This window comes from Polyodon spathula, chromosome 15 (genome assembly GCF_017654505.1).
Source record: "Polyodon spathula isolate WHYD16114869_AA chromosome 15, ASM1765450v1, whole genome shotgun sequence".
In the NCBI taxonomy this organism is placed as follows: domain Eukaryota; kingdom Metazoa; phylum Chordata; class Actinopteri; order Acipenseriformes; family Polyodontidae; genus Polyodon; species Polyodon spathula.
The window spans coordinates 9,049,903-9,064,798 of record NC_054548.1 but is presented as its reverse complement, the minus strand read 5'-3'; the positions used below and the strand labels follow the sequence as shown (position 1 = coordinate 9,064,798).

The 14,896-nt window shown below is 43.1% G+C and overlaps 1 protein-coding gene across 1 annotated transcript; it reads right to left on the bottom strand.

Moving 5' to 3' along the window:
- Nucleotides 1–787: 787 nt before the first annotated feature.
- On the bottom strand, nucleotides 788–8,737 carry LOC121327722 (leukemia NUP98 fusion partner 1-like). Its single transcript, XM_041271879.1, has 4 exons — nucleotides 7,566–8,737; nucleotides 6,539–6,796; nucleotides 5,396–5,488; nucleotides 788–3,931 (listed from the first exon to the last, which is right to left on the bottom strand). The coding sequence occupies exons 1-4, from the start codon at nucleotides 7,863–7,865 to the stop codon at nucleotides 3,830–3,832; spliced, it is 753 nt and encodes a 250-aa protein (XP_041127813.1). The 5' UTR covers nucleotides 7,866–8,737; the 3' UTR covers nucleotides 788–3,829.
- Nucleotides 8,738–14,896: the final 6,159 nt, after the last annotated feature.

The window sequence follows — 14,896 nt, the reverse complement described above, 5'->3', positions numbered from 1 at the left end:
AAATGTACAGTGATGAGCTTTTAAAAGAGGTTCCCTTGTGTTATTATATTTGTAGTGGTTCTGACTATTGTTGATCTAAAATTGAAACTGAAAACTAGACAATGATTATGAAAGAAGACAGTGAACTACACTGTCAGCAGGGTGTAGGGTCACCAGGGCAGCCGACACTACAGATCAATAAAATCTGAGCAAAAACTTCCTAAGGGGTCCTGCTATGAAATATAAAATAGTTTTATAAAACTTTGAAATTGTTCTGTAGTGTTGCACAAGTGATAGATCTATTCACAGGCTAAGATGGACTGGAATTGTGACAAATCCCTTGCAGTGATTGTTTGATTTATTATATATGATAAAATGATGTATATTGCTTTATTTAAAATCCATTTTCTAACTACAAAATGAAATAGCAATATGAAAAATAAATCTCAAAAAGTATCTGTCATACCCAGTATTTATTGCCCCACCATTAACATTTGCATCCTTTACCTTGAAAACCCACAACTCAAACCAAGCAGGGCTTCTCAAACTCAATTTTGGGGAACCCCCGTGTCTGCTGGTTTTCATTCCTACCAAGCTCTTAATTGTACCCTTAATTTAACTAATAATTTGTCTAATTAGACATTTTTATTTGTTTTCAGTTCTTAAACAGTTGCAGTTCAAGTTACTTATCAAATGTTACAGCTAACTTAAAATATGCAACTGTTCAAGAGCTGAAAACAAGTAAAAAGGTCTAATTAAGTACATTATCAGTTCAATTAAGGGTCTAGTTAAGTAATTGAGTGCTTGGTTGGAATGAAAATCAGCAGGTCTCCAGGACCGAGTTTGAGAAGCCCTGATCTATAGTAACCAGCTGAAAGGACAGAAATCCATTTCATTGAGCTGTAAACCCTGTTGTTTGAATGAGAACAGCTGCCTTGTTTTCTATTGCTCTGATCCAGCCCAGTGTATCTGCTGGCACACTTGATTATTTAACCTCAGCACAGACCATTTTACATTTTAATTAACTGTAGTGTTATTTCACTCCTCTCCTGATAGATGAGAAGTTGAAGGTTTCATATTTCGTGTGTATTTTAAGATTTGTCTGAATGAAGACCTGCCCACTTTTCTCCCAAGCTCAATGAAGCAGGCAATATTTAGGTATGACAGAGTAACAGACTCCCGCTGCTGCTCCATCAAAACATGTAAATGCAGTCAACCTTTTGTACTTGGATGGTTTGACAGCAGATCTCCTTGAATAGATTGAATCAAATCCAACTAGAAGAGTGTTTGCCTAATAGCAAATCACGCCAATGTGAACTCGTAGCTTGTATACTTGTCTTGCAAAGTCTTTAATTAACCACGCAGAGTTTTGGATGAACTATAATGATAACCAAACAAAAGCCATTTGTGTTTTGCTGGTGCTGGTGATGTTACAGATTAGTATTGCATAGACTGATGAGCCCAGGGGCTCGTCTTCCTGTCCAACAGTTGACCTCACTGAGACATCAGAGCTTCGATCCCTAGGAAGATACATTTACAAAAGAGGCAGAAGAGAAATACATGTATTGTACCTTTTGTAGCTGGTAAAGGACAAGTATTGACTTCTACTACAAGTCTTTTTTTTAGGTCAAAAGGTTAAAAAATCCATTAGCAATATTTCCAATAAAGCAGCAAAGTAAATTTCAGTCAATAGGTGGCACAGTGGAAATGTAGCAAGACTTCAATGACAATATGCAAGGATGATATGTTTCAGATGCTGTTGCGATTATGAGATGAGCGCTAACAGAAAACAGGAAAGCAATAAAAGGGGCAGACAAACCCTGACACAACATTTTAACGATGTTGTTGGAATGTTGCAGTTTAGTTAATGGCTTCTCCGTGATTGCATCTTAAGTATCTGAAGATGTTATTGATGTTGCATAATAAACATTGGATCGCAATAGTCAGCGGGGCTCCTGACAAATATTGTAAAGAAATGCTCCCGGCGCTATACAAAACTAAATTATTATTATTATTATTATTATTATTATTATTATTATTATTATTATTATTATTTAGAAATGGTTACGCCTTTTTGATTTCGATTCATCTTTCAATTCATTAATTCACAGGTCAATCGGGGAGCAATCAGTTCACCCAGAAGCCTGTCAAGCCTTTCGTATGGATGAATTGACAAATGAATTCATGAACTGCTACACAAATTGATTAATTAATTGAAAAACCAAATGTGATATGGACCAGCAGGGGACTACTAATGCAAAAAGAAGGTATAGTCATCTATCTTGAGGTAGTGCCCTCAAAGGGAGCTTAGTGATTGGTGGATGGTAGTACTGTGGTTTGTAAGATTATACTGGTTCCCTTCTTGCTTTTCCATAAGATCTTGTTGTTCTTATAGTGCCGGAATTTAGATAGCTGTTGAGTGCCAAACAGCTTTAGAGGAGCAGGGGTAAAATAATTCAACACTAAAGTTATTAGAAAAGTTTCCTCAGCTGCCCAAAACGTGAGTTCAAGTCATCTGAAAAATGTTGCTTCACCCAGGAAATGAAACAACAGACTCCCTGAAAGTAAGTCAATAGCAACGAGATGTTTAGTTACAAGATTCTTGCCAAACTGCTTCTGTCAAACATGCATATGTGAGATTTGATATGGAAATGGACATCAAGTAAAATCTATACAATCAGGGCACTATTATTGGATTTCAACTCCAAACCAAATGGCACGAGTTGACTGGAACTTGACTTAACACCACAAAGCCTATCTGAAATAATAGCTTTTGACAAGCAGACAAAGTTAATTAACTTTATAACTTGTTTCCTGTTATGTAAAATAAGCATTGTAATCTAACTACTAAACCTAAACATGAACAAAAAAATAACATGCAATTCTAATCATATACAATTTAATATGTTTGTACTTACTGTTTAAAAAAAGATGTGCAAATTGAACAAGATGCACCTTCAACACTCAGTCCATTGTATTCTAACTGGCCAGCGCCTGATACAACCACAATGTGCACAATGCAGTACACCAGAATATACTGAACTGAAAGTAGAGTATAATAATATGAATAGTAATAGCAATAGTAGAATAATAATTGCATACAAAAAGTAAATATCCTATTACATAATGAAATGTTTTAGCTGAGAATTCCAGGACTTCACAAGAAACAAAAGCTTCTCGTCAGCTCACACTGGAATGAACTATTTAGCATTATTACAGTAATTTACAAAACCATAATACACTGATGTACACTGGAAGCTGTCATGCTCAAAGTGGAGGGTTTCTAAGGTTAAGCCAATGGTGGTACTTTAACTAGTGTGATATGGAAGAGGAGAGTGGTATGTGTTTGATGTAGTGATGATTCAATGCATCAATGGCATGTGCTTCTGTGCACTAAAGTGTGTATATGTTACAGTCATTCTGTCAAACGAGCCATTTAACCAAACAACTAATAAAAATCACTTGGTCAGCTGTCATTTGGTCAACTGCGTAGTTCCACAGAATGACTGAAACATATGCAGTATTTGTTGAACTCTAATATGTACATTCAATAAAGCAGTCTACACTGAACCTGGTTACACAAAAGTGTGTGTGCTACAAGTGTGTTTTTTTTTCTTTTTTCTTATACTGCCCTTACATAGTGTTCAAATGCCAGCATCATTCTGCAGGGGAACAAGGCATTCTGATGTACTTTATGTTTGACAAACGTGTAAAGTGAAGGGGGATAGACAAAAGTGTAAGCAGACTCTCTTGATCCCAGGTCCTGCTTTTTTAAATTGGCTGTGGCAGTCAGCCCAACTCGGAGCATTTAGGAGCAGCAGCAAATGGGAATTCAAGATCTTGTCATTTGTCATTTCATCCTGGCTGAGGACCAATAGAAAGGTTCTGGCTCAACCACTTGGATCCGACACGTTGGACATGTCTGTCTCTTCCACAGCCACTTCTCAATGCACTGGAACAAAGAGAAACAGGATTATTAACGCAACTGGGATACAAAGCGTGTTCTCTTCACTTTGTCTGCCTGGGGTCGACATGCCTTGAATCAGAGGGGTATTACCTTGCTTCAAGAGTGCCTTCATTGTCAAGAGGTCTGCATACCAATACATTTCTTACAAACTAGTTACTTTTTCATGTTGTGTAATTGACTAGTGCAGAATAACCCTTTCTAGATGTTCTAATCGTGAGCCAATAATTGGCACAATGACACACTTTAGGATAAGATGGACTTGGATCCATCTGGAAAACATTTATCAATGTTCTACAAAGACAGTTCTGCCATTGAATGTTTGGAGTCTGCCCAACCCAAAGTTTTCCATTCTTACATTTCAGAACATTGATTGTGATTGGATCTTTTATCAGGGGAACCAGGGAATGTCTTAGGTCCTATCTTCAAACAGCAATCTTGTAAAATAATATATAGTTGGACAAGACTTAAATTAAAATGGTTTATTCAGTCTTTTCAAAAGTGACTTGTCATCGTGAGAGTGTCTTGAGGGACACTGATTGGTTTATTAAATCTTTCCAGAGCCGTCGTCATATCATTGAATTGTTTCGTATTCTGATTTCCACGAGTGCACCGCATCGCTACAAAATAGCATGTAAACAAACAGCAAAATGCACCGCTGTTTCTCTTGCTAGAAAAAGTTGGAAATTGTTCAAGCTCTTGAAAAAACCTGAATCGGACACAAATTTGATGTTTCTCATTATGATGAGTTGCTTCACCATTCATTGTTCCATATACATACATTTAATAAGATTAGGTTTGCCAATATGTGCATTTGGACATTATTATATATAATAAAATTTAAGGTAGAAGAAAACAATGATAATCTATTGCAAAGTTTAACACTGAATCTTAGAGTGTTGTACTATTATTGGACTAAAATATAATAAATTAGTTCAGTAAATCCTGCTTTTACCAGGCTTGTCTCAGATTCATAGATGAGGCACTATTCATGACTAAGGGGCCACAGTAATTGTTTGTCACTTGCAAAGGCTGCTGGGAGATGAGAGTTACCAGAAACTCTTTTCCAATCGCTGTATCTCCTATGAGACACATAATTACATAATAACCCCATGATTCCAGCAATCAGGAAATCTCAACCAAAGGAACAGGAAGCTGGTGAGCAACTAATTGAAATTGAAGATTTTTTTGTTTTAATTTAGAACTTCCTTTTTTACTTTAAATTGATAACGGAATTGATCATTTTCCTTATAAATCAAGGAAAGATTAACTTTTAACTTTACTTTTACGTCTTGTTTCACAGACCACAATTAGCACAGGTCTTGCCTTAAGTAACATTAGGTAGTCCAGGATTAGTGCTAATCACAGTCTGTGAAACCAGCTGCTAGTCCTTACTATGAATCTGGTTTTAGACAACATTTGGTGCTTTTTATTCCTGTTTAATACATTTACCTCTTTGTGGAACTTATGCATGCAGTGGAGTTCTGTAACAGCATAATTCTTGAGGCTATCATGACAAATCACACAGGGGTCATCATTTTCACCCTTCAGCAAGAAAAAAAAAAACATTAAAGAGAGGAAATCAGTTTTTTAGGTCAAATGGCTAGGTGAATAAACTGGAAAAGGATCTTAGTGACTGATTGCTAAGCTTGTCAGTTCTAAAGGAATAGGGGAAGCAGGGAACTATGTCACTAACCCAGTATCTACTTCTAACTGATGTCAAGCCTCCTGTCTTATTTTATAGTGGGGGATTCAATCAAAAAATACAGCAGTGTTTCCATGTTCTATAGTGGCATTCAATCAAAGTTTTCAGAGACCCATAATGTATATGTGGCATTTAAATTAAAGACACATAGCCCTTTCACACTGACAAGTTAAACTGGCACTGATGTGTCAATTTGGTCAGTGTGAATTGCCTATACTGTCACAGAACCGTCATATTTTATGCCGACTCTGAACCACCTCGCAAGGTGGTTCAGAGACGGCACTGAACCATCTTAACTCCTGTGTGAAAGGTTATGCTGGCACTGAAGTGTTATCGTGGGCTTGGACTGAAAGTCAACATCTCACATGACTGCATGTATACCGGATGTGTTGGGTATTTTTGTCGTCGGTGTTACACGCTTTAATTTTTTTCAAATACAATGGCTGATCAAGAACGAGGCAGTAATTGGGTTCTGGAATAAGTTCAAGAATTGTTAACTTTATGAGCTGACGAGAATTCACAAATAGAGGGATGGTGCGTGACACTGTAATTTTTTGGGCAAATCGCAGTTGCCATGAAATCTATCTATCACATGATTCCTGTGGCTGTGTGAAAGGGTTATGATGGTATTATACTGGTATAGATTGCACAATTTTGTGCTGTGTGAATAGGTATTTTAATTAATTTTTTAAACGTCTCGGAGAAGGCTCAGTAGTGACAGTTACCACATGGTTTAACCCTGTACCTAATGCAGCTATAAAACAGGGAAATCCAGGACTTTGAAGACAGATCAAGATAAATAAGAATTCAATCCACTGATGCCCCAAGGCCCCACGGATAAGAAATGTCCTGTTGCCCCTCAGATTGAAGAAGCAGGCTCTGGTACCTACCTGGGAAGCTGCTTGTCGACTATGGAAGCGGAGCCTCCTCTCGAAGGATTCAGACAGTTCGTGGATGGTGCCAATTCGGTTCTCTGGGACTAATTCAGCTTTCCGGTGGGTCTCTCCAGAGGAGGAAGCTCTGCGCACTTTCATGTGGCCTCTGAACTCCTTCTCCTCACGGGGCTCCTTGCAGCTCTGCAGGTAGACAGGAGATGACCCCATCGGGGACACCTGCAGCCTGGTCAGGTGCATCGCAGACAGCTGGGCCTGGAGGAGGAGGGAGAGAGGGAGGAAAGAGAACATTCACAAATTGGGACAAATTCATGAAATCATTCTAATATCCATGGAAAACCAAACAGTCACAGTAATGCAGCTTTGGGTGAGTATTTAGTTCAGAGGTGCAGTGACAAGAAGTTTTAAAAATCCGCTATACACAAACAAAAATAAATAGAATTACACCATTTTTAAAAATGAAATTAGTAAATAATTCAAATATTGAAAATATTTCAAATATCAAAATCATGCATTCACCCATTCATCTTTTTACATAGAACATAGAACCTGAAACATGTGTGTAGCACGTCAGCACATTACTGGACTTGCTCTGCATATAGTTTAAACCAATTTCATACCCTCGCCACTAAGAACATAATAAAATGCAGTAGCTACCACTCTACACAAATGTTACCTACTTACTTACTGGCCACTAATGCACTGCCCTTGTCTGCCTGCCTCTACAGACATGTGGAGATCTGGATTCAGGAAAGAGGTGGAATTATATTGCTGACACTGGCCTCTAGAACTAGATACATAAACTTTTTTTCAGTTGGCTTAAAGTTTATTGCACAGTCATCTTGCAGTTTACTATGTTTTTCCTTCCATTCTTAAACTATGCATTCACCATGCATACTACTCTTTCTCTGAGTTTTTATTCTGCTTTACTAAACTAAATATTAAAAACCCCTTTGTTCTCTTCATTTTTCTCCTGAAGCATGCCCCCCAGGCTAGAGTGCCAGGGTGTCAGGGTGTTTCATACCGGACAGGGCAGCGAGGCTCTCCTCTTAGTCTCCACCCTGGGCTTCCTTCTCCAGCTGGCTCTGCGATCCCTCTTTGCCTCATCTGGCCCGCTGTGCCCCCAGAAGCTGCTCATCCACTTGGCAAAGTTAACATCCTCATCCTCCTCATGTTCCATGTGCGGAGAGTAAAACAGTTTTGAGGGTGGGTGAGAAGGGGAGAGAGAAAAAATGGCTAATCTCACTTGAGAGGAGGAACAACTGCTCTGCTCGTCTCTGCCCTGCTCGTCTCCTCTGGTGTCTTTCTCAGAAAGGGGCTGCATTAAATAAATTCCCCTGGTTTGTTTGTTTGTTTGGTTGTTGGTATGTTGTGGTTTTAAGCAGACTCAAAAATATTCTCTCAGCTCTTAGCAACGTCTTTATATATAGGCCAATCCCCTTTAATCTGTTTATTGGAATGGAGGATGGGGGCTGCTTTTAATCTTTCCATTACAGAGTTGCCCAAATCACACAGAGCCTAAGGGGGTCAGAGCTCTCATTTTCCATACTTTCCACTGCCAAGCACACCTCACTCGTCGATAATTATGGAGCGATGTCTCTTCTCTGACATGCCTGGAAGGGGCCGGAGCATTTCAATGTGCAAAAAGGGTCATAGTACGAGTGCAAGCAGAGGTGGGGGTGGGGAACTTTTACTGCTTTATTGTTTATAGTTGTTATTCTGGATGGAAATTATACCCTAAAGAGAGATAGACCCACACAAAAAAACATAAATCATTAAAAGAGGCCTATTGAGGCCTCTCCTTTTCTATCACTCCATAACCCCAGGGTAGCTTCTTATTTTTGACCCAATGTTTTACCTACCATTTTTACCAAGGTAACCATGTTATCCAGAATCTGGAGTGGGTGGAGGGGAATGTGTTGGTTAACATCAGTTCCTAACAAGTTTGTGAAGATTTTTTACGACTTTTTATATTTATCTGCCTGAAGACAGTTGTCGCAGGGAGCTAAGTCTCTCACCTCCTTGGCTAGGGCACTGTGCTTTAATGGTTTGAGAGGGTATCTGATTGAGTGAACCAGAGTCAATAGAAGATACATATAGTACTGCCTATAATCATTTCATGCCATCTGTGGAGAATGGATCATTTCAAATTAGCATGAAAGTTGTCATTAAATCTCTAGAATAGCTGACTCATTTAGCTCAGCTGACATCTCCCTAGTCTGTGAGCCTGGAGACTGGGTTCAGTCTTGGCCTCAGCATTGCTAAAATAATTGTAACTAAAAAAATTATTCCATCTTATTCCTTTTGCATTTTCATTAGCTACATGTGAATCAAATGTCAGTTTTAAAATAAACACATTTTATAGTACAGATGTATGTTAGTTTTCAAACATAATATCTGGTACTTCTTTAGATTGAAGGAAGGTCTCAGTTTCCATACCTTTTTCTTGGATATCTGTTTGCACTCCCTCGGTTCCCCAGTGCATAGGTGTGTGGGGGGAATATTGGGTTGGGGGGGAAGGGGGTTAAATTCCTACCTGCAGAAATTAAGTAAGCAGTGGATGCTCTTCGATACTACCTCGTCAGACAGATCTTCACTCTGGTAACAAACCAAGCCCCTCTCAGTTGGCTTAACACCATAAAAGGTAACAATACCCAGGTGACGCGACAGTGCTGGTCACTGCAACCCTTCTCTTTTAGGGTAGAGCACTGGCCAGGTAAAGGTGTGAACAGGACAGCATCACAGCCCAGGCTGGTGGAAATCAGGAAGTATACCTAGAGACCAAAACTGCAAGTTTAAGCACTATTGTGTACTTTTAATAATAACTTGAACAACAAGAATACCCAAAAAACATGGACAAACAAATAGGCACAGTGGCCAAAATAAACAGTTCGAAACGAGACAACAAGAACTACTAAACTACGTCTCATCCGTTTTTCTACTTTTCTAATCCATTTCCAATGTCCTGTGACTCCACCCAGTTAAACACCAACCCTAACCAACACACGTACACCTTTTTTATACCCCGTGACTGGAGACTAATTAATCATCACTTACTTAAATTACATTCCCATGTGTTTCTGCACGGAGGAATTTACCCCCCCCCCCCCCCCCCCCCCCCCCCCCCCCCCTGCCATTCCTCACACACCCACACCTGTGCATTGGCAGGCTTTTCATCCCTGCCACAGTTATACTTTAATTTTCACTCAAGTGAAACCCGTTTTTTTCTCATATCACACAAGTGCACTTTCTTCCTTTACAACTAATAGGACCCCAAATGCAGAAAAACAGAAGGGTCGTTTAGTGTCCTTGTGGCAGGCTGGCGAGTGGATAGAGGCCCAGAGACAGACTGCAGTTCAAAAAAATAACTATTTTATTATAAATAAACACAAAAATGAAAGGGCACAAGGGCCAAAACAAAGCAATTTAAACACAAAAAAGATAAAAAGCAAAACTTACAAAAATAACAGTTTCCAGGCTGGGCGATGCCTTCACTGGATTCAAACTTTCTAAACAACCCAAAAAAAAACCAACCTGCTTCCTCAGCTCCCTCTCCCCAAATGAGAAGCAGAGGCCTCCTTTTATATCAGGTGGCTGGGCGCTGATTGATCGTTAATCAACCTAATCAACTAATCAACCCCAGCCACCTGAACATAATAAACCCAGGCAGGTAGGGGAAGTTAACCCCATCTCTGCCAATTTAAAGGGCAGAGCTTTGCTCTGCCACACACCTCCCCCCATGTACAACGTACACCGGCCGCAATCGGCCAACTCCCCCCCCCCCCCCCCCCCCCAAGAGTCCAATTATGTCCCTTGGGTGGGCTGTTATGGTGGGTGGTGGTGGGCGGGGTTGATGTCGGAGCCCCCAAGCCTTCTTTGGTTGAGGGGGCCCCGAATCTCCAAGGTAGCACGGCGACGGCGGCCCGGCTCCCTCTGGTGGCGGAGGCGGCGACTGCGGCCCGGCTCCCTCTGGTGGCGGAGGCGGCGACTGCGGCCCGGCTCCCTCTGGTGGCGGAGGCGGCGACTGCGGCCCGGCTCCCTCTGGTGGCGGAGGCGGCGACTGCGGCCCGGCTCCCTCTGGTGGCGGAGGCGGCCCCTCCCTCTCGGGCTCTGAGAGCGGCGGCGGCTCCTCCCTCTCGGGCTCTGAGAGCGGCGGCGGCGGCTCCTCCCTCTCGGGCTCTGAGAGCGGCGGCGGCGGCTCCTCCCTCTCGGGCTCTGAGAGCGGCGGCGGCTCCTCCTCCCTCTCGGGCTCTGAGAGCGGCGGCGGCTCCTCCCTCTCGGGCTCTGAGAGCGGCGGCGGCGGCTCCTCCCTCTCGGGCTCTGAGAGCGGCGGCGGCTCCTCCCTCTCGGGCTCTGGGAGCGAGAGAGCGGCGGCGGCTCCTCCCTCTCGGGCTCTGAGAGCGGCGGCGGCGGCTCCTCCCTCTCGGGCTCTGAGAGCGGCGGCGGCGGCTCCTCCCTCTCGGGCTCTGAGAGCGGCGGCGGCTCCTCCCTCTCGGGCTCTGAGAGCGGCGGCGGCTCCTCACCCCTCTCTGGCTCTGGGAGCGACGGCAGATCCTCACCCCTCTCTGGCTCTGGGAGCGACGGCGGCTCCTCACCCCTCTCTGGCTCTGGGAGCGACGGAGGCTCCTCCTCCCTCTCTGGCTCTGGGAGCGACGGCAGCTCCTCCTCCCTCTCTGGCTCTGGGAGCGACGGCGGCTCCTCCTCCCTCTCTGGCTCTGGGAGCGACGGCAGGCTCCTCCTCCCTCTCTGGCTCTGGGAGCGACGGAGGCTCCTCCTCCCTCTCTGGCTCTGGGAGCGACGGAGGCTCCTCCTCCCTCTCTGGCTCTGGGAGCGACGGCAGATCCTCCTCCCTCTCTGGCTCTGGGAGCGACGGCAGATCCTCCTCCCTCTCTGGCTCTGGGAGCGACGGCAGCTCCTCCTCCCTCTCTGGCTCTGGGAGCGACGGCAGCTCCTCACCCCTCTCTGGCTCTGGGAGCGACGGCAGCTCCTCACCCCTCTCTGGCTCTGGGAGCGACGGCAGCTCCTCACCCCTCTCTGGCTCTGGGAGCGACGGCAGCTCCTCACCCCTCTCTGGCTCTGGGGGCGACGGCAGCTCCTCACCCCTCTCTGGCTCTCGGGAAGGCGGCTCACCCCTCTCTGGCTCTCGGGAAGGCGGCTCACCCCTCTTTATTGGAGTGACCGGGGCATCTCCCATGTCTACAGCCAGGTAATTAACCACCATGAGGGCAACCTCTGGGAAGGAGGCCGGGTGGTGCTGTTCCTCCCACTGTTCCCACCTCTCCCCATCTCGACGCCACAGCGTGTTGATAACTATGGGGAGATCGTGGACGAGGTCTGCCTCAGGGTGCATCAACCAGTCCCAGATCTCCTGTGAAGGTGGTGAAGGTGGTGGTGCTGGAGGTAGTGGGGTGGCCCCTGATGCCCGGGGTGAACACGGCACCTCTTCCTGGGCCTGGTTGTAGGGGCATCCTGCCCAGTTGTGGCCGTCCTCCTCACACCGGCCACACCAGTTTGCCGGTGGCACGTCTGGGCAGGACCGCCAACGATGGTCCTCCTTCCCACACCAGGAACACCAGGGGAAGAGGCTGGCCGGGTCCTCCAGCGGTGGCTGCAGCAGCTTACATTTCTTCAGCTGCTGCTGCTGCTTTTCCTGCTTTTGTCGCTGTCTGCTCTTTCCCATTTTTTTTTTTTTTTTTTTTTTTTTTTTAAATTATCCCAAAATTCCACAAAACAAAACAAAAATACTGCTCTGAGCCTCTAGGTGGCGCTATCCCACTTCTGACACCAAATGTGGCAGGCTGGCGAGTGGATAGAGGCCCAGAGACAGACTGCAGTTCAAAAAAATAACTATTTTATTATAAATAAACACAAAATGAAAGGGCACAAGGGCCAAAACAAAGCAATTTAAACACAAAAAAGATAAAAAGCAAAACTTACAAAAATAACAGTTTCCAGGCTGGGCAATGCCTTCACTGGATTCAAACTTTCTAAACAACCCAAAAAAAACCAACCTGCTTCCTCAGCTCCCTCTCCCCAAATGAGAAGCAGAGGCCTCCTTTTATATCAGGTGGCTGGGCGCTGATTGATCGTTAATCAACCTAATCAACTAATCAACCCCAGCCACCTGAACATAATAAACCCAGGCAGGTAGGGGAAGTTAACCCCATCTCTGCCAATTTAAAGGGCAGAGCTTTGCTCTGCCACAGTCCTATTAGCTGTAACACAGTCAGATATGGATGTTTTACCATTCAGCTAAAGAGTTTGTTCTGCAATGAAGGGGATGTTTTATACTTGAGAAGGTTTATATAACAAGTATGATGTATGTAAAAGAAAGCATATTTATTAGTACTACAAAGTGAAGCAAGTAAAGAAACAGCTGCTTTTCTTAAGCCCCTTTCACACTGGCACTCCTACCTGGGTCATAATCCTGTGTAGTGTGAAATCACTTACCTGGGTTGTACCCGGGTTAACTCAGGTCCCAGCGACCCAACTCAGGATGTGGGTCAACACGTTTGGACCTGGGCTGAGCGAGACAAAATGCATGACGGCAGATGAAATAACAAACAGCCACGCCTGCGTGAAGGTTTCACTTCCGCAAGAAACGTTTTTGTTTATTCTGTTTAGCCATATTTTTGTTGCTTGAGACACACCATGAGCCAGATTGCAGCAAGCAATTGGTGAACAGAGGAACTGCATCCTAGCTGTAGTGAATCAACAGACCTAAATCTTTGGAATTTCAGACACTGCATTGTGGGTGTGGTAAATCAATGGCATGAAATTAATAATACAATACCTGCAACCTGTAATAACCCAGATCTATTATATACTAAGCAAAATACATTCATAAGCACCTGTATAGTAATGCCAATAGCGTTGTCAAGCAAAGTTGTCCTTGACCAACACAGTAAAGCACAAATCAATACTTGTTGTTTTGCTTTAATATTATATTTTCTGCCTGGACTGATATTTTAAAATGGTGTGGACAAGAGGCGTACTCGTAATATTTTAAATTTTTACATGTTTAAACCTTTTTATATAGCAGTGCTATAATTGGGCTATATCTAATGTGAATAAAAAGATGGACCTCAGGAAAAAAAAAAAAATGTTTGGATGCTAAATCAGCAGAACTAACTGGTATGTTTCTATAAGATTGACCTCAGGCTAACACTTCTTATATTAGTATGTACACCTATTGGGACTGTTGGATAACATGGGAAGAAGTTTGAATGCAATATAAGATACACGTGTTTGCAGGTTTGTACACTTTGTTAGTTTAAAAAAAATAGTACCTAAAATAGTACCTCTTTGCCAAGGAGATGAGTCTTTTTTGACTGTCATTGGTTTGATTCAGTGCGATGGACTGGCGTCCCGTCCACGGTGTAGTCCTGCCTTGCGCCCTGTGTCTGCCGGGTTAGACTCTGGCTCACCGCGACCCTGTAAAGGAATAAGCGTTAATGATAATGGATGGATGGATGGATGGTTTGGTTCATGTAATCCTCAAGACCTGACATAGTAACAAGGGCAAGGCTATGAAATACCTGCTGCAGAGGTTATTTTAAGAACATAAGAACAAAAGAAAGTTTGCAAACAAGAGGAGGCCATTCGGCCCATGTTGCTCGTTTGGTTGTTAGAAGTTTATTGATCCCAGAATCTCATCAAGCAGCTTCTTGAAGGATACCAGGGTGTCAGCTTCAACAACATTACTGGGGAGTTGATTCCAAACCCTCACGATTCTCTCTGTAAAAAAGTGCCTCCTATTTTCTGTTCTTAATGGCCCTTTGTCTAATCTCCATTTGTGACCCCTGGTCCTTGTTTCTTTTTTCAGGTCGAAAAAGTCCCTTGGGTCGACACTGTCAATACCTTTTACAATTTTGAATGTTTGAATTAGGTCACCGCATAGTCTTCTTTGTTCAAGACTGAATAGATTCAATTTTTTTAGCCTGTCTGCATATAAGATGCCTTTTAAACCCAGAATAATTCTGGTCGCTCTTCTTTGCACTCCTTCTAGAGCAGCAATATCCTTTTTGTAGTGAGGTGACCAGAACTGAACACAATATTCAAGATAAGGTCTTACTAATGCATTGTACAGTTTTAACATTACTTCCCTTGATTTAAATGCAACACTTTTCACAATATATCCGAGTAGCTTGTTGGCCTTTTTTATAGCTTCCCCACATTGTCTAGATGAAGACATTTCTGAGTCAACAAAAACTTTTTCATAGATTCCTTCTTTAATTTCAGTATCTCCCATATGATATTTATAATGCACTTTTATTTCCTGCGTGCAGTACCTTACACTTGTCCCTATTAAATGTCATTTGCCATGTGCCTGCCCAGTTCTGAATCTTGTCTAGA

Bases quoted from the DNA above. Each gene is read 5' to 3' on its own strand.
- LOC121327722 (XM_041271879.1), bottom strand. From the start codon at position 7,865: ATGCAGCCCCTTTCTGAGAAAGACACCAGAGGAGACGAGCAGGGCAGA. The intron at 6,797-7,565 runs GTATGAAACACC...CTCCTCCTCCAG, and splicing joins GAGCCTCGCTGCCCTGTCCG to GCCCAGCTGTCTGCGATGCA. The intron at 5,489-6,538 runs GTAGGTACCAGA...TTCTTGCTGAAG, and splicing joins GTCGACAAGCAGCTTCCCAG to GGTGAAAATGATGACCCCTG.